This window comes from Neodiprion pinetum, chromosome 4, assembly GCF_021155775.2.
Source record: "Neodiprion pinetum isolate iyNeoPine1 chromosome 4, iyNeoPine1.2, whole genome shotgun sequence".
NCBI lineage: Eukaryota > Metazoa > Arthropoda > Insecta > Hymenoptera > Diprionidae > Neodiprion > Neodiprion pinetum.
Genome location: NC_060235.2, coordinates 18,459,330 through 18,484,179, shown reverse-complemented (window position 1 = coordinate 18,484,179; position 24,850 = coordinate 18,459,330). Strand labels below are relative to the sequence as shown.

Here is a 24,850-nt window from a genome sequence, read left to right as displayed (position 1 = left end):
CCACCGGGGCCAGCGCCGCAGGTGCATGGCACACCCGAATAAGGCCCTCGAGGTGGTAATACCGTCGCGTAAGCAGGCCCTTCACGTAGAGGATACGTCCTAACATATGGCCACAAGTAATCCTTGCGGTAGGTAGTCACGAACTGATCCATTTTTATCTAAAGTATCAATTTCAAAAAGAGAAGACGGAGAAGAATGATATGTCATATGCAAACCGTGCACATGGTTTGGATAACTCAAATCGCTGAGGATTTCGTTTTCGAAAATATTACACGGGTGTTAAATTTTTTTATATATTTCTTTTTTTCTTTTCACATTTTGTTGAAAAACCCAGTTCACTAAGGTGTTACTAAAATTTGGTTATTTCAAAATCGAGGGTTAACGTTTTCGCCGTGGATTATATTCACGTCACATTTCAATTGTTGCATGGTTCGCCTCTTTTTATAGTAGCGCAGGAAAAGATTCGGGTCAGTTTTTTGTTTCTGTTGATATAAATGGAAAAAATGCTAACGATATCAAAAATGATTTCCATTTACGAGTAACATTATATACAATTGAAGATCCCAATAAAACTATTGAATAATTACGATTGAGATAGGTTTTCATTTTCCATTTTAGGTACTTATATTCTGCACTTAAGATTATGTAATCTATTTATAAAAAAATAGTATTAGTATTTAACTAACAGGTATACAGTTGCGTGCACTCTCGTTCATCATTATGCTGGCATTTCGTTCGCTTACACAGTATTCACAATACTTAAATGCTGTAGTTTAATGACCAATCACTGTTCACAGATGTACATAATTAATAATTACTTATACACTTAATTACACACTCAGAGAAAAAAAAAATAATATTACTGTATATTACACTTTACGTTGTATTTCAACCCCGTCATTTCAATTTCACCTTCTCTTTTCAGAGAAAATGTCGTTTTATTTACATCTAAAATGTAATCTGGAAAACGTATCGTTCCACCCTCTTAAAGCCAGGGATGCCACGACGGATCCATTCTACACAAATTGTCATGACTATTAGCTGCGGCAACTAAAGTTCCGACCTTACTGTCGGTACCGTCGAAATTGGCAAGAGAATTGAGTCGCGTTACTATCGCCGTAACAGCTCGAGTAACCATAGTGATGAGCAGTTCTCCCTTCATGTCTTGGGGCGCTTGAGACGCGTTCTCAGCATCCTCCTGCTTCTTGCTATGTTCGGCAATTACCTCGTCACGTAAAATGGCTCGCAAAATGGTATGAACCTTGAACGATGGCTGAACCAAACATCGAGCGGTCGCAATGGCGCTGGCGGTGAGCGGACCGGAAACACCTGAGAGAAGGAAACCAGAAGTGAATTAAATGGTAAATAGTATACTTGGGAATGGTCAAAGACGATGATAATCAGGTAATGCATACCGGTGCTTGTCAAAAACTCAAGAATGTTGGGTGTTAGACGGAAAGGCACAGGTCTGTTAGCGTCAAGTTCTCCGGAGATATCGTCGACGTCGAATTTAAAGTAAGCGACGTTTATCAGACCTGAATCCTGATGAACGTATGTCATGTCGGGGTTTAGCCGCGTCAGGTGAAGAACGTACTCGGCGAAGCAGGCGAGCGATAGCTGCAGCGTGAACTGAAAATTCCAAGAGCAAGAACCACGTGAGATAGCGATCGTTCAAAAATCACGACGCCACTACCCAAAATTCCCTGTACTGTACCATTTTTCTGAAGGTCCAGTAGTCGGTTGCTGTTGGAAACCTCTTCACTGCCCAGTCACGGAGCATGGTTCTAGCTACCATTGTGGTTTGAACTTCCTTTAATATGTCCCTGAGAACTTGGTGGCTAGCCTGAGCCCCCCTGGCCTGCACAGTAGCGAGTCTTTCATAGTACCTGGCGATGGGGGCATCGTGTTCGATTCCGAGTTTGGCGCAGCCCTGTTTGTAAATGTCGAGGAGCGATATGGAGGCCGGATTATCTTCGACAAGCCGCATCTGCGGCGATACTGCGATCACTCTCGGTACAGTGAAGTGGAGGAACCTTCGGGAGGTTTCTTTCTGCTTTGCAAGGTAGTGATTTAACATTCTCAGCAGCTGCAGAACCCGCTCCTCTCGCCTCGCGTCTCCCAATCCAGCGTCGTTCACGACTAGATAAGGATAAAGGCGGCCGTTGTGACCCCGAATTCGCAGACGGCGGGCTGCTGTGTTGTGACGTTGAACAACTTCGACTCGAGGCATGAAACGAGCGACTCGTACATAATAATGAGAATGCTGCAGAAAACAATGAGTAATAAGAAAGAGAATAATAACTGGAGCAAGAGTGTCGGATCGCTGATCAACCATACCTTGGGCAATAAGAATTCTCCGGGCAACTCGACCTCCGCTGTTTTCAAGCTGAAATTACTGAGGAATCTGCATTTCTCTTCGATCAAAAATGACCTATAAAAATGAAAAATGTAAGTTGGTGAGCAAATTTTATGGAACCCAATTATATATATATTGTACACGTACTTTGGCAGTTGCTTAGTCTTTCCCTCAAGTATTTTTATCCACTTCTTCAATTTGCTAATCAGGTTGTGAAGAAGTCTAGCACCGGGTACGGTGAAGTCAAAGTCACTCGTAAACTGACCCTTCATCGTCTGGAATACTGGATCTTGAACAGTAGCCTGTGCTCTGCGGGCCAAGGACTCGGAAGCGGCAGATCCAAAGGTGTTGTTGACATTTTGAGAAGAGGAAATATTTTCTACAATGATGATTGGGTGATATTATCATGTAAAACATTACGATAGTAATTAGCTAACAGCTGAACTCAACTCACCAATACCAATTCCAAATGTGGAAACAAGTTTTTTTACGAAATTAAGAGTATGAGGTGTTATCGTTGCCTCGCTAACTGCACCACGATTCTCAAACGCAATTGCATAGCACTTGGCCAGTCCCTGTCTAAGCTGTCTCAGCACCTCTTCGTACCATGTCTCTCTGAACCAAACCATCTTAAAGAAGACAAAGTGATAAAAACTCAAATATTCGCTGTGAAATGAAAACAAAGACTATTGAAACAATTTTTTACCTGATCTACAATCCCCTCAAGACTGGAGAGGATCGTCGGATGAATGTCCCGCTGCATGTGCATGATCTTCGAACACCTCCACATGGGCGGAGTTGCTCTGATGGGTGCAGTTTCCGGTGCAGATTGGTGGGCCGAAGCACCGGCAGCGTTTCTTCCTTCAGTACCGTCGTGAGATTTCCCGGCTGCGAGTTCTGCACTTTTGTATCTTTCCCGTTGTTCGATTTTCAGAGTCAAGTAGAGTGTTCTTATCGAGAAGTAAACAGCTTGGGGAAACATCCGTCCCACTTGACTGAGCAAAGTTAGTATGACGTTACCCTCGTGCCTGACGAGGCACATGAGTAGTTGAGGTATCCAGGGGAGCCACTGAATAGGTGGCACCCCAACCGCATACTTGTCAACAGCCTCCATCAAGGAGCATTTGTCATCGTCGTAAGTTAACAGCCATAAAACTTTGGCCAGGTATTTCCTGGACTTGGACTCGTTCTGATGTCTGCACGCGTGAAGGAAACACGTTATCGCGCTTACGCCAATAGATATTTGTCTAGCGTCACGTGTGAAAATGTGCTCAAGGTAGTCACCCCATAAAGCCCAAGCCTTCACCAAGGTATCATGGAGTTGGACTGCGGCTGAGAAGGCTTTGTTCGCGTCGTCCGATCGGCCAATTTGCGAAAGAAGCATACCTTTCAGAGCGTAAAATTCGGCAGTCATCTCCTTCGTGAAGTACTTGAGGTTCGTCGATTCGATGACTTCCAATCCTTCCTGCAGTTCGTTTTTTCCAGTGATAGAAGCCATCTGTAGATAACACTTGACCTGCTGTCTTATTTTCTGGAAGCAATCGACTATAGGAACACTCGGTATCGTGTATATCCTGGAGAGGGAGTCGAGACACACACCGGAGAGATTATGTTTCCTTGCAATTTTGCCAAAGTGGATAATTGCCTGAGCCGATGCGTGGACACCCAGCATGGAATGATTAGTTGTCTGATCCTGCTGGGAGTCGTAGTGGTTAGAAATGAAGGTATAGTGATGTTGCCTCCAGGTGAATATGTCAGACCAGTGACTCAAATCGTCAGCGATCACAGGTAGACGATTCCGCCAAGTTTTAACGACAGCTTTCATGTCATGTAAGGACGAAGTTCGGCCGTGTAAGAGACCTTGATGAATCTGCATCGCTTCCTGTAGCTCCATGATTTGTTGCGCTGCTTGAAGAAGGGGAAGATGAATGTGACTGACGATGTGGGGAAGCCGTCGCCATTCCCTCATACAAAGCCCGGATGCTAGTTCAACGTATCGCTCAACAGCGCTGAGGTGTTGATCCTCGCCATGACAGATGGCTAAGAAGCCACGATACAAGTTCACTTTCCAAGCCATTTCCTTTGGGCAGTTATGCTCGACCTGGGCAAGTGCTTCCTTCATCATCGACCAGTTTGGTATTCGCCACGAGCTTTCGAGTATGAGGAAAGGATTCTTTTCAGCCTTTTTACTCCCGTAGTCGAGGAGCAGATCCCACTGGTTCAACTCTTTGGCGCATCGTATCCAATGCTGGTCCCAGAGTATAGCTTCACGCTGGGTCTTGAACGGGGCTGGCGTCGCCACGTAGTCCTGCTTGAACTTCGTCATGGCGACATCGTAGGCATTTTGAGCCTGCTCGAAGAAACCTTGCTGCTCCAGAGCGGTTGCCTGGAGGGTCTCCTTGTAGTGAGCATGCTTCTGCCAAAGTCCGGACCACATGTCCTCCTCGCACAAAAGCGAATACATGTCCGACAGCGAATCGAGGATTTCGGCGTGAGGACTATTGTCCGGTTCGAAATCATAGCAGTCTGATTCTCTCTTATTTTTAAACTGATTATTACCATTGTCAAAGGCCATCTGTTCCAAACTTAGCGTCATTCGGTGCCAAAGATTGTGCGACCGACCCAGGTACTTCATCAGCGCTGGTCTTATGGGAACCGGCGGGTCGCAGTGCGACATTGCCTCGACAAAGGTGGCAATAGCGCTGGGATGACAGTCCTTCTGAATAACGTGAGTGCCGCTGCATATGAAAGGGACCATCTCGGCAATTAGAGTGTTGTGCTGGTGCTCGTCAAGAATGCTCCACAATCTTGGGAAGGTGTCAAGCCAGACGCGTTCCGCCAAATTTGTATCCATGTGGCAAAGCTGGGCTGTTGCAACAAGTAGTTGTTCTGTACGGATCTTCCTTGACTCTTCGAGGAACTCCCCTTGCTTGGCGATTGACTGCTGAAGCGTAGCTTTTCTGACTGACGTGATTTCTTCCGTCACGATAGCCGGATCGCCACCGGACAGATCCATATCCAATATTTCGTCCTTAACATCGTTAGTTTCGTAAATATCGCGAGGTTCCTCCTTCACCGATGTATAAATTACGAAATTTTTGTGCTCCTCACTATCGGCCATGTTGATTACAGACGTGATACTGGGCAGCAGAGTATCCTCGTTCGCTAACTGTACTTGAGTCGTTGTACTGGCGGTAACTATCAGCAATTCTATGCACTGCTTTATCCAGTAATGTGGTCCCATCGCGTCCCAGCTCTGGCTGCAAACGATGTAAAGTAATCTGTCATGCAAGCGTCTCCGCATTGAGCCGTCAAATACTTGGAAGAATTTCGCCCTTATGTGAGGTTGGATACAGCGCAAACCGGACAAAAACGCGGGCTCGAGTTTCGATGTCAATTCAGATGACTTGAGCGTTTCGTCACGGTAAACGTAGTTCACCAGCTCAAGGAACTGTCCATTAAGCTCGAGATCATCCGGGAATCTTTTTTCAACGTACTGCATCATCTTAACGAGCAATATCGACTTTTCTCTCAAGCTAGGCGCCTGATTCATCGCGATTGGATTTTTATTTTTCATCCATTCTTCCAGCATCTTTGTTATCGCTTTCATCACTTTGATATCCTGAGTTTTTTCTATCAAACCGACCAGTATCGAGCCAACGAATGATTTTCGCATTTCTACTCCCATAACGACGACTCTATTTTTAACCAAGTCGAGACTAAGTATAAGCAGTTCGCTGCCAACCGGATTAGCCTCTGGCTGAGCGGGATGAAGGTGATCCTTGGCCATCCTGTGAAGGACCTTCATAAACGGGGTTATCAGACGGTCGATATAACTCTGATTGTTGGTGCAGGCTGCCTTGAGCATCATCAGTGTACCGAACAACGAGCTCGGAGCGGCAGACGGGTTTTTATCGTAAGCAGCCAACCCGTCGAATATAAACTTGCCGACTGTCGTGTAAAGTGTGTCAAGCTCTTCGTACTTGGATGCGACAGTCGACGAGGTTGGTTCGGTTGGAAAAATGGTCATCAAGCGAGACAAGAGTCCGTGGACCAATCGAATGACCTTGGTATTGCTGCTCGCAATGCATGCGCCCAAACCTCTCTGCAAGGGTTTACAGCTCGACAGTATTTGTTCTCTCTTCATAACGCCAAGGAGCAGAGTCATCAGCTCCAAGGCAGTGCATATGTTTCCATAATTTGGCTGAGCGTTGTCAACACTCGCGAATACTTTGTCTAACCACGATAGTTTCAAGTCGCAAGTTTGTGGCCACACGTCAGGTTTCAGTGCCATTTTGAGCAGCGTTACACAGCGTCTGGATAGCTGTTCACCTGGGTTACCCGGCGTCGTTGTAGCGTCGTTCACCTGACACGCCAGACGTAACAAGAAGTTCAACACTGCATCAGCATGAGCTCTTTCAATGGGCTTTGTCGCCCCGGGTTCTATCTTCGGTGTTATCAAAGGCAATGTGGCGGAGCTTGTCGTCGCCTGAACAGCCAGACGCTTTGTCCCACTCGCGTCATCCATCGATGGGCGTTTTACAGCACCCGTCATCGTTCCGGTACCGCCGGTCTCCACGTTCTCAGCTTCATCCTTGATACGGTGTAACTCCCACTTAATTATAACCTCGGCTAATTCGACGGCCAATCGTCTGTGCTCGATGGTAGCTGTCGGGCTGAATCCGAGCCTCTGAATCGAGTTCACCATGTGCTGTACCAGTTGATGCCTTACCGGGTAGTAGACTTTGTAGTGGCGCACGACCAACTGCAAAATATGGAAAAGTTGCTGCATGGAATGTCCCTCTTCAACGATTATCTTTTTTGTCCAATGCGTCAGCATCGTGTTGCCATCTTCCATCCTAACTGGCATCGCGGGTGTAAGTATTTCCAGTGCTTGCCTAACGACGTTTCTCGCTTCCACAGCGTGCGCCTTTAGAAGGCTATGAAACACTTGGAGCACGATACGTTTGTGAATTGCAAATTTCGCTATGATATGACTCAGTAGCAGGTGACCGTGGTACCTCGTCGCTGGATCGACGCAATTTTTACCGAGAAGACACGGCCAGGCAAATGTCATAAGCCGACGAAGCTTGGTGCCCTGCTTTTTGTTCGATACGTCATGGATATGCTGGGAGACTTGTTCGACAAGAAGGCAGGAGAACTGAAGTAAGGAAATGCGCACGCAGTCCGCAAATCCGAACGGATTGTCAGGATCAATTATTTTACTGATAAACACAGAGACGACGTTCTCTGGATTGTCTTGGTACGGCATTGGAGCACTTCCAACAAGTTTGAGTCCCTCTCCACGCTCGAAGCTGGTGGCAAAGCATGGTATAATAATGAGCTGCAAAACCTTGGCTTTCAACTCCTGAGACATATTGTTGGTTGGGAAATGTTCGACAAATCTAAAGAACGCGTTCCTTTTCCACTCAACGGTGTATTCCTGGGCGACAGTGTTCTCCAAAAAGTCCCTGAGGAACTGGAAGTCCGGTACAAATCTGTCACAGGTTGCTCTGAGTAGTTGGAACAGAAGGTCAATGTCGTTCGGCCGATGTCCGAAGTAATGCAATAATATTTTTACAATTAGCTTTGGCTCTTTCCAGTGCCAAAAATCAACGCTGTCAACTTTTTTGTGAAGCGCCTGATATTCGTCATTGCACCAGATTTGCTTCAGCGCAGCAACGAGCTGTCCCTGAGTCGAGAACCATTGTTCGTCAAATTTAATTAAAATAGATATAATCCGCACCGCCTGATGTTGCAGCTCGCTTTTTTCCGCCGCAGTTAGGCTGGAATTTGTTTGCGAGTGGGCCAACAGCATGGTCGTCAGTCTAGCTGTGCTGTTGCGAAGAACATCTCTGAACGGTTTTCCATCCTTGTGCTTGATCAGGAACTCCAGATACCTGCTCCATTGTTGATCCTTTATATTATTGTCGTGCAAAAACAGGTTCAAGGTTTCGGCCGGATATCTGAGCAGGAATTTCATCAGAGGAACTCTGAATGGACTGGACGCCTCGACGAGAAGTGATTTTTCCGTCTGTAAAACAAGTCTGCAGAGGACGTCTATAAACTTCGGTGTAGCTGCAGGTATCTGATGGAATATACTGATAATGATTGCGATTTTCTGCTCGCTTTCGCCAGACTTTGAAACGCCCTTGCGAGCTTGAATAGCGTTTTCAAGCAGTTTCTTAAGGTGCTGAAGCAGCTGTTCGCAAAGCGTGATGCTGAATGTGCTCGGAAAGAGTTGGGTAAGGTACGAAAGTCGCTTGACACAATTCAGACTGAGATTTCTATGATCGCCTAGAGTTAACAGCATCGGTCGCATAATCGCGTGAACAGACTCCATGTCAATTTGAAATCCAGCGATAAATTTCTTCATACACTCAAAGGCGGCTTCCTGCAACTCAGCGTTCGGTTTCTCCAGTGCTTTATAAAGCACGCCGAATATGTTCTCACGACAAGATACCACGTAGTGACAAGCGGCCAGTGCCTTAAGCGCTGATTTTCTCAAAGGTATTAGATTCGAGACAGATTTGTAGCACGGAAGTTTGTTCAGATTCGCGTCCTCGGCTTCACTCAGTGCTAAAAGTTCCTTGAAGAAAACTTTGTGCTCCACAACCGTTAAATCAATGGTGAATAATCGCGGCTCAAGTGTTGTGCAGAAGGTATTACCGTCCATGAGACCGATCTGCGCGTTTGCCGGCTGATGTCGGAGCAGATGCTTCTTTGGCGGAATCATATCGGCCAAGACCTCTTTGTGCGGTTCCATTACTTCGGTGACAGTTTTGTTCTGAATTTCACCGAGTAGACGTAAAGACGCCATCGCCTGTTCGCGTACCATCGTGTGCGGCGATGTGACCTGTCTGACCAGCTCGTGAGTGACTTCGTAGAGGCTTTTGTTCTGAGATTCTGTGAGATCAGTGTTGCCATCTTGAATTCCAGGGTTCGCGCACACCCTGAGCATCTTCTCAAGGTTTCCCTTCGCCATATCAATAGCCCCGTTCGAAACTTCACCGGTTAAATCCATCATAACGAACATCAGGGCTTTGAGAAAGACGAATAAATGATCGAGTACCCACTTGGTCGCCATTCTCTCGTACAAAAACTTTATCGCCGTGCATCCTCCTAATTTTGCGTACCACGCGCGCTCGTAACACAAAGAGCACATCCGCTCGGCCAAATATTCCATCAGTGGTAACTGGCAGGCTCGTTCCCTTGAGCCCAGGATATTCGTAGCAGTTTCAAGTATTAGTACGAGTGCAAGATTTCCCGGTTTGCACAGTTCCTTCTCCTCGTGTCCCATTATCACTGTCAGTGCATCGATTAGTACCAGCGGATCAAGCCCCTGAAGTCGGATTTGTTTCCCCATCAAACAAAACGGTCCAGCCTGCTGGGCGATAGCTACCATCGTGTAGTGTCTGACCAAGGCAACCATGTTACCCAAAACAGAGTGACGCAGTTCCTTTATCGCAGCTGCTACGAAGAGTCCGGTTAACGCGGTCTGGTGAACGTTCCTCGCCACGGTGTCGCTGCACTTGTACCGCGGACCTTGTTGTCGGGGTATTCTTCCCTCTTTGAAGCTTGGATGCATAAACAATTTATACAGTGTCAGTTTGTCGTCGTCAAGTTTGAGAGATGCGGCCAAATAGCACCGTATCACTTCCCAGCACTGCCGCCTGTAGAAAGGATCAGTAGTATTAGATTTAAGTGCTGCAAATGCGGTTTCTATAGCTTTTTCGACTGGAAAATCGATCGGTTTAGCCGATTCGTGGAAGAAGGCAACGATAGCTGGCGAGTTTGTCTCCCTGTCGTTATACTCCAATTTCTGTGGTTCAATCATCATCTTTCGATTACCGCCACCAAATTTACCCAGAACTCTGAATGCCACGTGTGCTACTTGATCCGTCGGGTTTCTCAAGGTTCTCCACAGCGCTTGCATAAGGTCAGCTCTCACTGGCTGAATGTGTTCGTACAAAAAGTCCGGTTGCAAATTGTCCACACATAATTCAAGCGTCCTCAGACCTTGACTTACCAGCGTATGGCTGCCGTTTAGTGCCGAGACGAGCGGGTCCATCAGCATCGGTAGGTAAGGAAGCAGCGAGCTGAGCCGTACAGGAACCGTGAGACAGAGTTCGACGAAAAGATCTTTCATGTGCTGTTTATGCAGTCCAGACTGAAGCCTGTTCAATCCTTCGAGCAGATTGGGAAGCAGTGGTAGAAACTCCTGGTAAAGTAAATCATGTGAACCACCACCGATTGATCGGAAAAGCGCCCTGAGCAGTAGAAAATAGTTATAAGGTTCTTTGGCCGACATGGCAAGCTCCATTGAACGATTGACGATCTGATGAAGATGAGGCCTTAGCATATGTTCGTTTTCCGCCGGGAATAGTGACACGCTTCCAAAAACGAGCTTGAAAAGTCTCAAATAGAGGTTGCTCCTCTCAACATTTGACCCCATGTCGTCCATCCGCTCAAGCAGATACTCGACAAGGACGGTAGCAAATATCGGTGAAGTTGTAGGATTTGCCAGAAACGAGTTGCCGACTATCTGCAGGGCGCAGTTTTTAAATATCCTCTCAACCATGTAGTCAATGGTAGTGGAAAATATTTCCTGAAACGTTTGCGGGTTCATCATAGAAAATACACCGCTAAAATGCTCGAGTACTTCCTTTTCTTCTTTGGTTCTAACAGTTTGCGGTTGAGCCGGTCTGCCGGGTTGTGCGATAGCGCCAGCCGCCGGCGGTCCGATGGTGTAAATGTCAAGAGCCTGCAGCGCCCACTTGACCAGTCTGATGAAAACCAGAGTTTCCTTAGGCTGAAACTGTTTCGACTGTGGTACCTCGCCAGATTTACAATTAGCACAGCCCCAAGTGATTGTTTTAACACCGCAAACGAGAGTCTTGACCAGACTCCTATAATCTGCAACATTGTAGTTCATCGCCTGCGATGGGGGGAATCCAAACTTCGACTTTCCGGCGTCTTTGTCCTCCGCGTTAAGGTCCACAATGCTCGATTTGGTGTCCTCGGTCTTTGTCTCGTTCGCCAGCGCCTGAAGCTGCTTGGTCTTGCCCAGTAGTACCGGCATCTGGAGTTTAGTTATAGTCTTGAACTTCAAAACGAAAACCTCTAGCATCCGCATCAACAGTTCTCTCCCCTGATTGCTGTTTTCGGCATCAGATCTCTGACGTATGCATTCAACCAAGTTAAGCAACAGCTTGCACGACATCGTCTGTATCGTGGTCGGCAGACTCTGATCGTGGACGTTTTTACTGAACAGGTGAACGGCTCTGGCCAGATCACTAAGGGGCAGAAGCTGTCTGACATGGTGGACGAGATCAGCCAGCGTCGAATAAGCCAACGGCCGGAGGGACTCGTGAGTCGTCCAACCGTGACCCAGGAGAACGTCCTCATCAAAGAGGCGTTCCATGTGGGGAACGAACTTGTTCCTCAAATCAGTTGCGAGAATGTGCCTGGCAGCTATAAGCAGTTCTTTTCGCAGATGCGCCACTTCCATTGGACACAGGGTGAGTAATCCCAGCATGCCTTTCACCATCATCGCACTGTGTTGAGATACTACGTCCTGGTAAATTCTTATTATATATGCGAGAAACGAAAGCGTCTTTATCTGGGCGCCCATGAAATCGACGAATACTTCCTTGTTGAAGCCAGGCGATGCTCTGTGCTGGAGGCTCGGTTGAAGCGTTATCGTTGTCATTATCAGCGGTATGAAATCCGACACGTCCTGATGGACGTTCTGCTTGTATATTTGGTACATCAATACCACAATTATCGGCAATTCTTGAAGTACTTTTAAAGACAGCACTGCCTTCGGTATTAGATTGTACTGGAAAAAAAAATATCATGATTTTCAGAGGCATTTGGTTCTATAAAAATATATCCTACAGAAAATATTCTCAAGAAATTTTATTTTGTAGAGTGCGATCCTACAAAACAAAAATCATACAGAGTGAGTACATACTAGAAGAGACCCTGTAGAATATTCTCTGTAGAACTTTTACACTGTACTTCAATTTCCTTCAAATATCAAGAGCGACAAAACCACAGTTAACCAGTGTTATTAATACTCACGGTGACAACGGTGCCGTCTGCAGCTTTCTCCCCGCACTGAATGGTGGTGATGGTAAATGTTTCAGTTAACAGGGCTTCAATGTTTATTTCGGACAAGTCCTTAACCTTGAGGGCTGGTCTAGGCTCAAATATATTCGGTAAATGTGTCGGAAGTTCACTGTATATCGATTTGACGAATTGTAAAAAATGTTGAATCTGTAAGGAGCGTAGATTAAAACATGTATACAATTAAATGTCATGATTTTTCATAGCGAGAAATTTGCAGACATTTTACATATCTGATCGCTATTACAATCGCTATGTTATTACCTCGGGATTAAAGGTGGGTCTGTACTGCTTGTGAAGCTCGATAATGATCCTCAGGCAAACCAGTATGTTCTCTTCGTTCTCAGTTTCCAACAGCTTCAGCATCAAGCTAAGTATCTGCTTAACGTACGTTCTGAGATACTCGTTCGTTGGCAGCCTGTGTATCATTTCTAATATGAGCTTCCGGACCTGCTGTATGTTGTACTCCGATATGAAATGCGGCTCTCCGTCTTGTAGGATTTTCAAAAATATTTTCATCAAATGGTCAAGGAATGCTGGGTACTGGGGCGAACACATGATCACCTAAAACAACCATATCGACATTCCATTAGCAAATCCTTTGGACGATTGTAAAACTTATCAACCAAGCTCACCTCAAAGTTTTCAGACAACTCTTGTGCTGCCTTAAGCTTCAGTTCGTCCTTTGAGCCAGGGTCAGCCAGCATGGTCACGTACGACCGATAGGTGTTCATCTGCATCGATGGATCCGGCGGAGCCATGGTGAGAGATTATTTATAAAGTATGTCACGATGCTTTTAACAATTAACCGTTGCTAACAGTTCTTCACCCACGCGAAGAATCTGTAAAACCGAATCCATAATCAAAATTGATTATAAATTCATATCATTTTCCATCGTGCACATTCCCTCCCAGCATGCATACCTAGTCATTATCTGCATCAACGACATACACGTAATGAGATAAAAACTTTTGACAGCACCATAAATCACCCCGTTTTCAAATTGTTCAAAGATTACCCTGCCAGCGTTGACGTTGACTCCTCCACTGACCCTGTTTGCATAATTTCAATACCCGTCATAATTTATTTTCCCATAAACCTACATAGAAACCTCCTCAACAAGCATCATTTTATCAATAACGATTCGCGGAAAAGATAATTAACGTAGGTGCGCGAGCTACAATCCTATCGCTGAATTAATCTGCCTCGATGGATAGCCGTGCAGTAATAGATGTGTAGTTATATAACGCCGTAAACAACCCTTGGCAACGACTTTGTTGAATTTCTGCACATTCCCGAACCATCCCCGGTGTTATTCTGCGCGAGAATACTTGCCGCTGTCGAACTGTGTCGGAACATGAGACTCAAGGCAGAAAGTAATTACCAAGTTTGATCATCGTTACGAGAATTGTGACCCTCCGAGATACAAAGAACAGAATACCTATCATGAAAGTAACGCAAGTTTCTTATCGCCGCATCTAAATCATCATAATACAAGGAATAAGGAGTAATAATAACCGGATAGCAAAATGGATGAGAAAACGATCGACTCAATTTTTTCTGGATCTCTAAAATCCCTGCCGCCGGTGAGCTCGAAAATTGTCAGAATATTCACGAGCTCGACATTCACGGGTAAGTCTCAGACTCCACGCGCGTCGTTACCAGTAAAATTCCACCCAAGTATTTACTTTTTCTTCTAAATTTTGAAAAAACCTGTTCTCATACTTTATACTCGTAGATACGACTATGGAAAGAAATACGTTGATGGCACAGTGCTACCCGAAGCTGAAAGACTACTGTCGAGAAAAACATGGACTGGAGTTTCAGGTGAAAAAATAATTATCAAATTGTAAAAGTACTTCCAGTACGACATACGAAGACTGTAAGTTTTACACGCACATATGTACATAGTATACACTCACAGCCGTGACCTAGAAATTCGTGCAATTTCGACTGAGAATTGATTTTACTGATGGCTGGTACCTGCAGGTGCCAGGTACCAGAACAAAGAGGCGCTAAATATCACGTCAAAAACAGAGGTTACACAGTCAAATCGAATGAATACCCGATACCAAAATTAACGATTCCATTGCCAGGTGGTGGACATGAGATGGGGAGTCAGAGACGAAGCAACGGACGATCACATGACAACGGAACTCTGCATGAGGGAAATAGAAAATTGCCAGCGACTGTCCATGGGGCCGAATTTTGTGGTAGGAATTCGATGTAATGGTCATTGCCAAAATCAAGACTACATATTTAAACCCTCGTAGGTGTTCTTGGGTCAGAAATACGGGTACCGTCCAATACCCACCTACGTCTTGAGTTCTGAACTCGAGATGCTGAGAATGGAATTGGAAAGCCAAGGAATGGACGTGAACGTTTTGGACACTTGGTACAAGAAGGATAGCAACGCGGTGCCTCCGACAAGCGTGTTGCAACCGATATCGTCGATCTTGAAGAACTTTAACAACAAAGTACGCGACGTAAATTAAGCTGAAACAAGCAATGAGCACATTCACAAAGAAACCAAACAAGTGTAGTAATTTAGTGCTCTTTCGTTGCTAAATATTTACGCTATCACCATTTTTTTAGCTGCATATATTTTTTTGAAAATGGTGCTTGTACTGACTTGATACTTGAGCTAATACGACCAGTCGAATTTTTTTTTTTCACGTTTAATCATGAGGTTGAAGTTAGTGACGTTAACGAAAGGAAGCATCGGGGAAATATTCATTATTGTGCAATCTTAGAATGACTTCAGCAAGTTGGCTTTTCAGAATATGAGTACGTTTTTTTTTAGGATGGTTTGGTTGACTAAATTTCAGACAATATGATGCTGCGGAATAACGATTTTTCACGAACATGCATGTAAAATCAGAAATATTCATTTTTTAAAAAATAGATGGCACAACGAAATTAAAAGTAAAGCAACAAATTACCAACGAAAGGGTACTAAATTTGGCCATCCTGATGAAACAAAAAAAAATCGAGTGTTTGTGTTATCTCAAGAATCAAGTCAGCACAATTACCATTTTCAAGAAAAATATGTCCAACAATAAAATCGGCACTACTGAAATTAATTAGCAACAAAGGAGCAGTAATATACTATACTGTTTAATACTGCTTTAACACTATATTGTTGTTTGTAATTCTGCGTGTTTTATTGTGTCAACTTAACAGGCAGAATTACGGGCACAGCCTATATTTGACAATAATCAAAGAATGTAAGTTCTTATATGCTCTTCCCCCTTGAAGAGAATCCCGAAACTACAACAGGAGGATCAGGCTATTTGGTGGGACACGATGACGAAGATGCAAAAGTTATTTCGAAAGGGAGCTCAGTCTCTCTACAACAGTGGAAAGTTCGACAAAGACACGATGCACAACTATTTCATGTCCGGTGAGGGTCGTTAATGGCTGGCCAAGTTATATTGGAGAAAAAACAAATATCAACGACTCGATTGGTGCAGTCAATTCTATTTTCTATTCCCACTTTCAGTTACTGAGAGAGAGGTGATAAACGGTATCCTGAATGTGAAGAACACCAAAAACCACTGCCTGGCTTACGTCAGGTACATAAACAATATTAATCTCCAAAATTTAAGAAAAGCAGGCCTCTTCCTCGACATACTGAACAGAAGCTTGGACAACGAAGCATCGCGACTACTCGCCGACCTGAGAGACGAAAGATTACCAAACAAGATAGAGAGTGTAAATTTACAGAGGTTTGTGGATGTCGTGATTTACGTTTCTACCTATCTCCAAGACCGCGGTGAACTATTGTTTTGTAATATTGGCTTGAAGGTACACGGTCGAGTGGATCGGGAGGGAAGGTCTGGACCCGGAAACACACGGAGCATACTTACAACACTTCATAACTCACTTCTACCGAAACATAGTTAAACTGGTAGATCGGGCTATGCGAAAGGAGGACAGTTCGGCGCAGGGTCAAATAATAACGGAAATACTGCAGCACCTCCACGCGTGCAACAACTCCGTAAAGGTGGGATGAAATTTCGAAAAACGATATATTACATCACAGGACGTAGAGACAAAATCGGTAAATAAAAACCCACCCAACAATCCGTCGCAGGTATTTTACGGCAGAGAAGACACTCTGGAGAGAATAAAAGCGTACATGCTTGACGAGGGTGAAAAGCCGCTCGTCTTATACGGCGAAGGAGGTTGCGGTAAAACGTCTCTCCTGGCAAAGAGCGCAGGTTTAACACACACCACTTGGCTGGTGGGTAAGAAACCCATAAGCATAATCAGGTTCCTGGGGACCACGCCAGACAGCAGCGCGCTCACGCCGACCTTGATATCAATCTGCCAGCAGGTATTTATCTTATTCCACTATGCAATAGTTGTAATCTTCACCATTGAAATCCACGTGTGCACCGTTGCGCAGATATCGTACAACTTCATGCTACCCTTCGAAGACATTCCCGACGATTTGGTTCCCCTCACCGCCCACTTCAAGCACTTACTGACACTGGCTAGTCCTGAACAACCGATACTGTTGTTCTTGGACAGCGTTGATCAACTCACGGGAACCCAGGGAAACAAACTGTCATGGCTACCGACCAGGTTGCCTCATAACTGCAAGGTAGGTGTTCCGCAACTATTGCATACGGAGAAGACGCGTCTCATGATAATTCGTAAACAATGATCATCAGATGATCCTGTCCTGCGCGGCGGAAGAAACGAACCCGACAATTTCACGGGACTATCATTTGTTGCGTAGAATGATAGACACGGAGGATAGTTTCATAGAGGTAACAGCGCTCGGAGAAGACCTGGCGATGGACGTGATAAGGTAAGTCGGCAGCACTTTCTGCAGTACGTTATTACGTCTTCATCGTTTTTGCAACGGGTGCATAGGATGTGGATGAAAACGGCGCACCGTGATCTGAACAACTACCAGTGGCGTCTGGTGGCGAACGCCATAGCGAAGTGTTCTTTACCAATATTCGTGAAGCTGGTATTCGCTGAGATATGCCGATGGCGAAGCTACACCAAACCGGCCGACACCCACCTCGCGAGTACAGTGATGGATAGTATAATGATGCTGTTTGAGAGGATAGAGAAACAGCACGGTAGAATTTTGGTCTTTCACGCGCTAGCCTACATCACCGCGGCGAAATCAGGCCTGTCCGAGTCTGAGCTTGAGGATCTTATTTCCCTCGACGACAAAGTACTCGACGATGTTTACCAGTACCATCTTCCACCGGTGAGGAGGATACCGCCACTTCTTTGGACTAGGATAAGAAACGACCTGCCCAACTACCTAAGCGAGAGAGAAGCTGACGGTGTCAGCGTAATGAACTGGTACCACAGGCAATTTCGAGACACGGCCAAGGAGAGGTACTTCAAAAACATGAATATGGCGATGTACTTTCACTCAATGATCGCTGACTACTACCTCGGTATATGGGGAGGCGGAAAACCGAAGCCCTTCAAATACACTGAGATACAGAGGCACAGGTACCGATACACAATTTCGTCATCATTTTCCATTCGAAAATCAAATTCGCAAGTACCTATCGCCCTTTTTCCAGATTCAACCTGACCGACAAAGAGGGTATCGCAGATCGAAAGGTGCCTGAACAGCCGCTGGCGTTTTACTCAAAGGAAGGAAAGCTCTCGAGATATAACTTGAGAAAGGTATAAACAACTGCCTTCCTTGTAGCTTGTAAACAGTCAGTTCTAACAACTTCCTTCTATTCATTCTAGTTTGGCGAGTTGCCATACCACTTGGTCAGAGCACGGAGATTCAAGGATCTATTCGAAAATGTCCTCTTCAACTATGAGTGGCTTCACGCGAAGCTGAGCTCCTGTCCTCTGCAGGCTGTATTATCAGACTTTGAAGACGCGTGCAATAATATCGACGATCAAAACCTGGTCAGGTGAGTAACTCCGCAAATCCCCGTATCAATTATTGTTCGTATCATCTCTTATCATGGATTTCTATAGAGAGTTGATGCTCGTCGCTGACGCACTGCGATTAGGAGGTGCGATTCTAGGCAATCATCCAGACATGTTGGCCCCGCAACTTGTGGGTCGGCTTCTTCCAGAGATAGGAGGTAACGTCAACGTCAAGATGTTGCTGATGGCGTGCGACAAGGATGGGGCCAAAGACTGCGCCTTGTTACCGCTCTACCATTGCCTTCACACCCCCGGCGGACCGTTGAAGGTAGACAATAAACACCCCCGACAAGCTCTCAAAAACTTGGGTTGATCAATCATTTTTTACTCCCTTTTTTCACGCAGTATTCTTTGGAGGGGCATCAATTCGCGGTTTTCGGTTTTTGCCTGACGTCGGACTTCCGATATATCGTCTCGATATCAAATCGATTCATAACATGGGACCTAAGCACCAGTGACATGACGAGAGACGTCAATCCAGGGATTGAGGGCATAATGCAGCAGCTGGTTCTGAGTCCAGACAACAGATACGCCGCCGCTTACACAAACAACAATCAGGTATCCTCAGAATTTTTCAACAAGAACCGAATCGATATTTTTTAATTTTTGCAATGTCACCCGTAGATCGTTGTTCTGAACACGTTGACCAGCGAGTTCGTCACGATAAGTAACCCTTTGCCAAACGAGGAGCCAGTATACGGCGTCCATCTGATGAACCAGTATGTATTCATATTCGGGCGAATGGGTTGGTGCAAGTTTGATCTGAGAGGAAATTTATTGGGCAATCACACGACACCCGAAGATTCCAATCAGTGGCAAATATTGCGTGAGATGATATTCGCTTGTTCACTTTGCTTCTTACTTTCAACTTTAAATCACGACTACCTTAAAACGCGGATGTATTCCCTTTTGGTTACAGATCTGGAGTACACTACGCTCAGCGAGTACAGGATAATATTCTGGTCAGGAAACTTGGAAGACTCAGCGATGCTTCTTCACGCGTATCGTTCGAAGGGAGCACTGGACCCGTTCGAGTTTCACAGGTAAAAAATCACTGTGCCCTATACTTTTCCTCTTCGATCTAGGTAATAACAATGGACGCATTTTGGCCACAGCGCGATGGTGATGACCAGCGACAAGAAGACCCTCTACGCATGTTCAACGAAGAACGATTACCGCGTGACGAAATACATTTGCGAAAAGAGTTCCTCATACTGGGAAAAGGTTTGCGAAATGCCTCGCGCTCACAACGACGACGTCGAGTATCTACTCCAGCTGAAACTGGACCGTGACGAAGAGACGCTCCTCGGGACTTCGGGAAATGGCTTCGTCGTATGGTTCCTCGAGAGCAAAAGCGACGCTATTGTAATGATGCTACCGAACGGCATCAGGAACATAAGCACGCGGATGATGTGTTCGAATTCGATAATGATAAGTGGGACCAAGAATTACGCGGTGGCAGGAGTAAGGTGAAAAAAAAAATAGTCTTAGCTTTTTCCATATAAAACTCTATCACTGTCACTTATGCCATTCTCATACGCAGAAAAAATTTATACGTTTGGAGCCTCGAGACGTCGGCTCTCGTTAAAGTGCTCGACGCCCATTTCGCTAGGATAATTCAACTCGAACCGTTGACAATTGGTAATTGGAACAGCGTTATAACATCGAGTATAGACAGAAGCGTGAAGGTTTGGAATATCAACAATATATTCGAACAGGTTCACGTTATCGACAGACACGAGCTACAGATAGACTCGATCAGGTGATAATAATCTTCAACATCCCTCTGACCCTAAATATTCACTTAAACCTATGTAACATCATTTTAATACACCAACAGCCTTGCGGAGCACTGCAACTTGGCTGCTACAGTCACCAGAGGCTGCGTTGGGATTTGGAATCTCCAATCAGGACGTCTGATTTCCAAATTGGCTGACAGCCCACTGGGAGCGATAGTGACTCATGCCTGCATCACACACAATGGAAAGTGGGTAGACTATATATACCACTGTCAAAGATGTGATAATACCTTGGAAAAATTTTCAGGTATATCATCTCCACCGAGTCTGGAAACGTTTTGATATGGAACAGAATAACAGAACAAGTCTTATTTAAGGAAGAGCAGCCAGGCGTACGCCAGCTTACGCTGATTCCTGAGACCAGCAAATTCCTGGCTGTATCAAGACCGAGCAATCCTCCGGGCGTTGAAAGCGTTAGAACAACGGCTACTCTTGTCGTCAGAAATATTCCAGGTAATCGAGAACAGCGTGTAACCTATGTGAACCTAGCACCCGACTTGAAAAAACCCAACTATTTTTTGTTGATTCTTGTAGGTTTTTGTAGGTAGTTGTTTGTAGTAACAATGATTTCGGTTGTAGTAGCGCCAAAAAAAAAAAAATATAAGGGGTTGAAAAAATGTCAGCACCCCATTTTGAAAAAAATCGAATTTATCGATAGTTTTCCGTACAGAATCGTTTGTAGTTGATTGTAGTGAAGATATTTTCGTTTGTAGTAAAAAGGAAAGAAAAATAGTTTGTTTTTTTAGCTAGAATTTCTGTGGCCCTGCTGTCAACTAATGTTTCGGAATCTTTTGTATTTGTTTGTAGTACAATTTTTTTCGTTTAAAATTCCTCGAAAAAAATGGTACTACAAACAACTACAAACGATACTGAAGCGAGTAGGACGTTTGTAGTAAATTCCCAAGGAACTACGAACGAAAAAATCGGTACTACAAACGACTACAAACGATTCTGAAGCGAGTAGGATGTTTGTAGTAAATTTCCAAGGAACTACAAACGAAAAAATCAGTACTACAAACAACTACAAACGTTTCCGAAGCGAGTAGGACGTTTGTAGTAAATTTTGGAGGAATTTTAAACGAAAAAAAGTGTACTACAAACAACTGCAAAAGATTCCGAAACATTAGTTGACAGCAGGGCCACAGAAATTCTAGCTATAAAAAAAGAAAAAAAAAAGTATTTTTCTTTCCTTTTTACTACAAAGTAAAATATCTTCACTACAATTAACTACAAACCATTCTGTACGGAAAACTACCGATAAATTCGATTTTTTTCAAAATGGGGTGCTGACATTTTTTCAACCCCTTATATTTTTTTTTTGGCGCTACTACAAACGAAATCATTCTTACTACAAACAACTACCTACAAAAACCTACAAGAATCAACAAAAAAATAGTTAGGTTTTTTGAACTCGGGTGCTAGGTTCACAAAGATCAGCGTGTAAAGTCTACTAAATCCAGTGTATAAGGAACCAAATTGAAACTAATTTTAACTCTACTCAATAGACGGAAGAACAATGTTCTCGTTAGAATATCCAGTGAAAAGTCAAACAGGAGTACCGTTCAGACAAGCTGTTCTGACCTCGGATGGTGCGAACCTAGTCGTACCGGCAGCTGACAAAGGTAACCGAGACTGTGTGATTGTTTACAACGCAAAAACAGGGGTCCTGGTCAATAGAATACCGGTTAAAATACCGGGACTCAAAGACATAACAAGCATAGTACCAATGCCACACCGTGCGCATTGGGTTGGTATAATTGGCTCGGATAAAGGAAGCATCATGGACATAAACAAGAAGAAAATCATCAGATCTGTGCCCAAGTGGAGCGGGAATATCAGCAAGGATGGCAAACACACTTTATATGCTCCCAGCAGGTAAAAAATTTGTAGTTCAATTACCAATTCCTTATCTCGTGGCAGTTTATGTAATTTTTATTTTAAACAGGGGTGGTCTCGATCTCATCGAACTGAAGAAAGGAACTACCGTCAAGACCTACATACCAAAAGTTGCTGAGGGTGTTTTCACCGTCATTTCAATGTTCAACAGAACGGATGACTACGTACTCTACTATCACAGTGGTCGCAAAACAATTAGAGTATTCAGGTAAAGAAACCATTCAAAAGTAATAGTTCTGACAAATACATAACAAGATGATTTACTTCAACAATAAATAATGCTTTAATTCCATTTTTATTCCCACAGATCTTCAGACTGCGAGATGATAGCCAACTACAGAGTCCAAGCAGAATTGAGCGCAATCGACAGCACGTACGATGGAAAAAGCATAGTACTGGGGACCGTTGATGGATGTGTATCGGTGCTGGCAATCGCAGACCCGCAGAAACCAGAAATGAAGGATTACTTGTTGAACTTACCGTCGCGAGACGAACAGGTGAAACGAGATGATAAAGAAAAGCGCATGTTTATTAGAGGTTATGAACGCGACGGAGAAAAAATTGCGAGATGAAGTTAGAATATACAAAAAGGTGTTATAATATTCGTCGCGAGATCGGAGATTGAGCATGGGTGAAAATTCGGAATGAATCGTGGGTGAAATGAAGCGACATAACATAGTTACTAACCTTCTTCGGTATGATGACGCACGGCAGACCCTAACCTCGATCTCGGTAACTCCTTTCACATAGTTGAAAGTCTCTCGTACTTCCGAAACATTTCGTTCACACCTTCACAAGCGAATTCACATCGCACAACACAATTGTCTACTTTTCCGCACTATGTTTGTTTGTTTATTGAACATAAAAACGCAAATATACCGTACAGGCTCCGAACGCCGCGAAATTGTGCGACATAACTTGCACTCGCATCTTCCATCTGCTTCGTTCGCCTCCCGGCCATAGACTTATAACGATAGACTGAGCGTTCCTATAAGAGGCACTGACAATTACATATAAAGGACAGAGATATACCGGGAGTACTGCTCTCGCTTTTCAATCGGCGTCGTGGTGGAAGACAACGGAGCAGTGGAAGTGGAACAGCTATAGATATAGGCGTATAATTTCGCCTCATTCTCCTCTACCGCCTTCAAGCGGCTCATAAGCGCGCTAAGTCTATCTTTATAAGTCTATGCTCCCGGCCCAGTGTTGGCAACCCTCTGGTGGCGACAAGTCGTACTCGATGTGAAAATGAATCGTACTTTGAAATTTCAGGACCGTACAAAGATTTCGCGGAGTACATTTTTGTTCTTTATATTTTATGGTCGTACAATTGCCACAATGTTGCTTCTTTTCTCAAGGACCAGATAAGTTTCAACCACATTATTGTCAGTTTTACGTTCAAAAATATTTCACACTAACGCTAAAGGTTGTGAATTTTTCAATTACACGAAGCAGTTGCTGGAGTCTTGGAGAATAATTGAACTAATATAACCAGGAATGTGAATTACTGAGACCGTTTATACTTCTGTACTTGATTCTTTTACAATATCAGAGGCTAGCCAAAAAATGACCTAAATTCCTAAAATTTTTCCATGACCGTACATTTAGCGTGTCCGTATAGGAGGCGAAATTACCGTACAAATACGGTCCTGACCGTACGGTCGGTAACTTCGTTCCGCCAAAGAGTATAATATGCGTATATATATATATATATATATATATATACATATACATATATCTCATTTCGAGTTGCGCGTCTTCAAAACCGCGAAACGAAATTAAATTCAAATCATGTGTACAGCCAACCTGTATATTATTAATTATGTAATTTTTACTTTCAGTGGAAAAAGAAGATGGAGAAGCAGCGAGCAGCGACAAAATTCAAGGCGGCGGCTAGAATAGCGAGGGTAACGCACGATCTAGTGCACGTTGTGAGGAAGAACAATGCATTTGTCGAGGAAAACGATGCAACTGATGAAGAGGCGGATCAGTAGGCTGCCTTACAATTATATGATTCGTACTCGTTCCATTTAGTTATCGGCAATGAGAATACCTGGCTTGTAGCAAAACTTATATTGGCGTGTTATGCCTGGTGCATAATTTTCAAGCTAAGAGTTGAGCATAGATAATATACATATTATTGGCAAACTGATAAATTATTATAATCGTTGATATATTGAGATGAATTTATAGACATTCATAAATTATATACAATATGCTAAGGGAAAGAAACGAAAATGCAATTGTAATTTTAAGACATGAAATACGGAATTTATAGTAATATTTATTTCTGTCTTTTAGCGAATATCGAATTTGTATAATTATTTGTTTATTTTTTCATTTATTTATTCTAATTCTCTCTTTCACTTTCTCTCACTTTTTCACGCTTCCTTCAAACTTCAATATTTCAAATGTTTACACTTCGTAAATATTTTGCCATTCGCCTTGGTACATGTAATAACCTTGCATTTTAATAAGGATGACAAAGACGGCGACAACGGCTGATGACAATGTCGCAGGATATAACTCGGTGTAGCTGCGTAATTGAATCGATGATGTGGGTTCAGATCAATGCATTTGAAGAAACAAAATGTAGCGGAAAAAAAATATTCACAACAAAACAACCGTTCTGCAATACAAAGATACTATTTATAATTAATTTAAATTTTACGTGACAACACACTATATGCTCTCTTTCTCTTTAATAATGTTTTACAAATAAATATATATGTATATCTA

General features: G+C 43.9%; 2 protein-coding genes across 2 annotated transcripts; one reads left to right on the top strand and one right to left on the bottom strand.

Moving 5' to 3' along the window:
- Positions 1-507: 507 nt before the first annotated feature.
- On the bottom strand, positions 508-23,061 carry Nipped-A (Transcription-associated protein Nipped-A). Its single transcript, XM_046624204.1, has 11 exons — positions 22,799-23,061; positions 13,123-13,329; positions 12,752-13,051; positions 12,443-12,637; positions 3,063-12,197; positions 2,811-2,985; positions 2,504-2,735; positions 2,338-2,431; positions 1,715-2,263; positions 1,416-1,629; positions 508-1,329 (listed from the first exon to the last, which is right to left on the bottom strand). Exons 2-11 carry the CDS (start codon positions 13,246-13,248, stop codon positions 986-988), a joined length of 11,364 nt encoding a protein of 3,787 aa, XP_046480160.1. The 5' UTR covers positions 13,249-13,329; positions 22,799-23,061; the 3' UTR covers positions 508-985.
- LOC124217969 (NACHT and WD repeat domain-containing protein 2) lies at positions 13,815-24,702 on the top strand. Its single transcript, XM_046624215.2, has 25 exons — positions 13,815-14,120; positions 14,227-14,315; positions 14,585-14,701; positions 14,762-14,965; positions 15,747-15,891; positions 15,991-16,216; positions 16,296-16,494; positions 16,585-16,827; positions 16,900-17,097; positions 17,168-17,307; positions 17,373-17,975; positions 18,050-18,155; positions 18,225-18,397; positions 18,465-18,684; positions 18,762-18,974; positions 19,041-19,242; positions 19,336-19,459; positions 19,532-19,885; positions 19,960-20,178; positions 20,257-20,403; positions 20,463-20,668; positions 21,721-22,090; positions 22,161-22,319; positions 22,419-22,608; positions 23,953-24,702. Exons 1-25 carry the CDS (start codon positions 14,018-14,020, stop codon positions 24,103-24,105), a joined length of 5,103 nt encoding a protein of 1,700 aa, XP_046480171.1. The 5' UTR covers positions 13,815-14,017; the 3' UTR covers positions 24,106-24,702.
- The last annotated feature ends 148 nt before the right edge of the window (positions 24,703-24,850 follow it).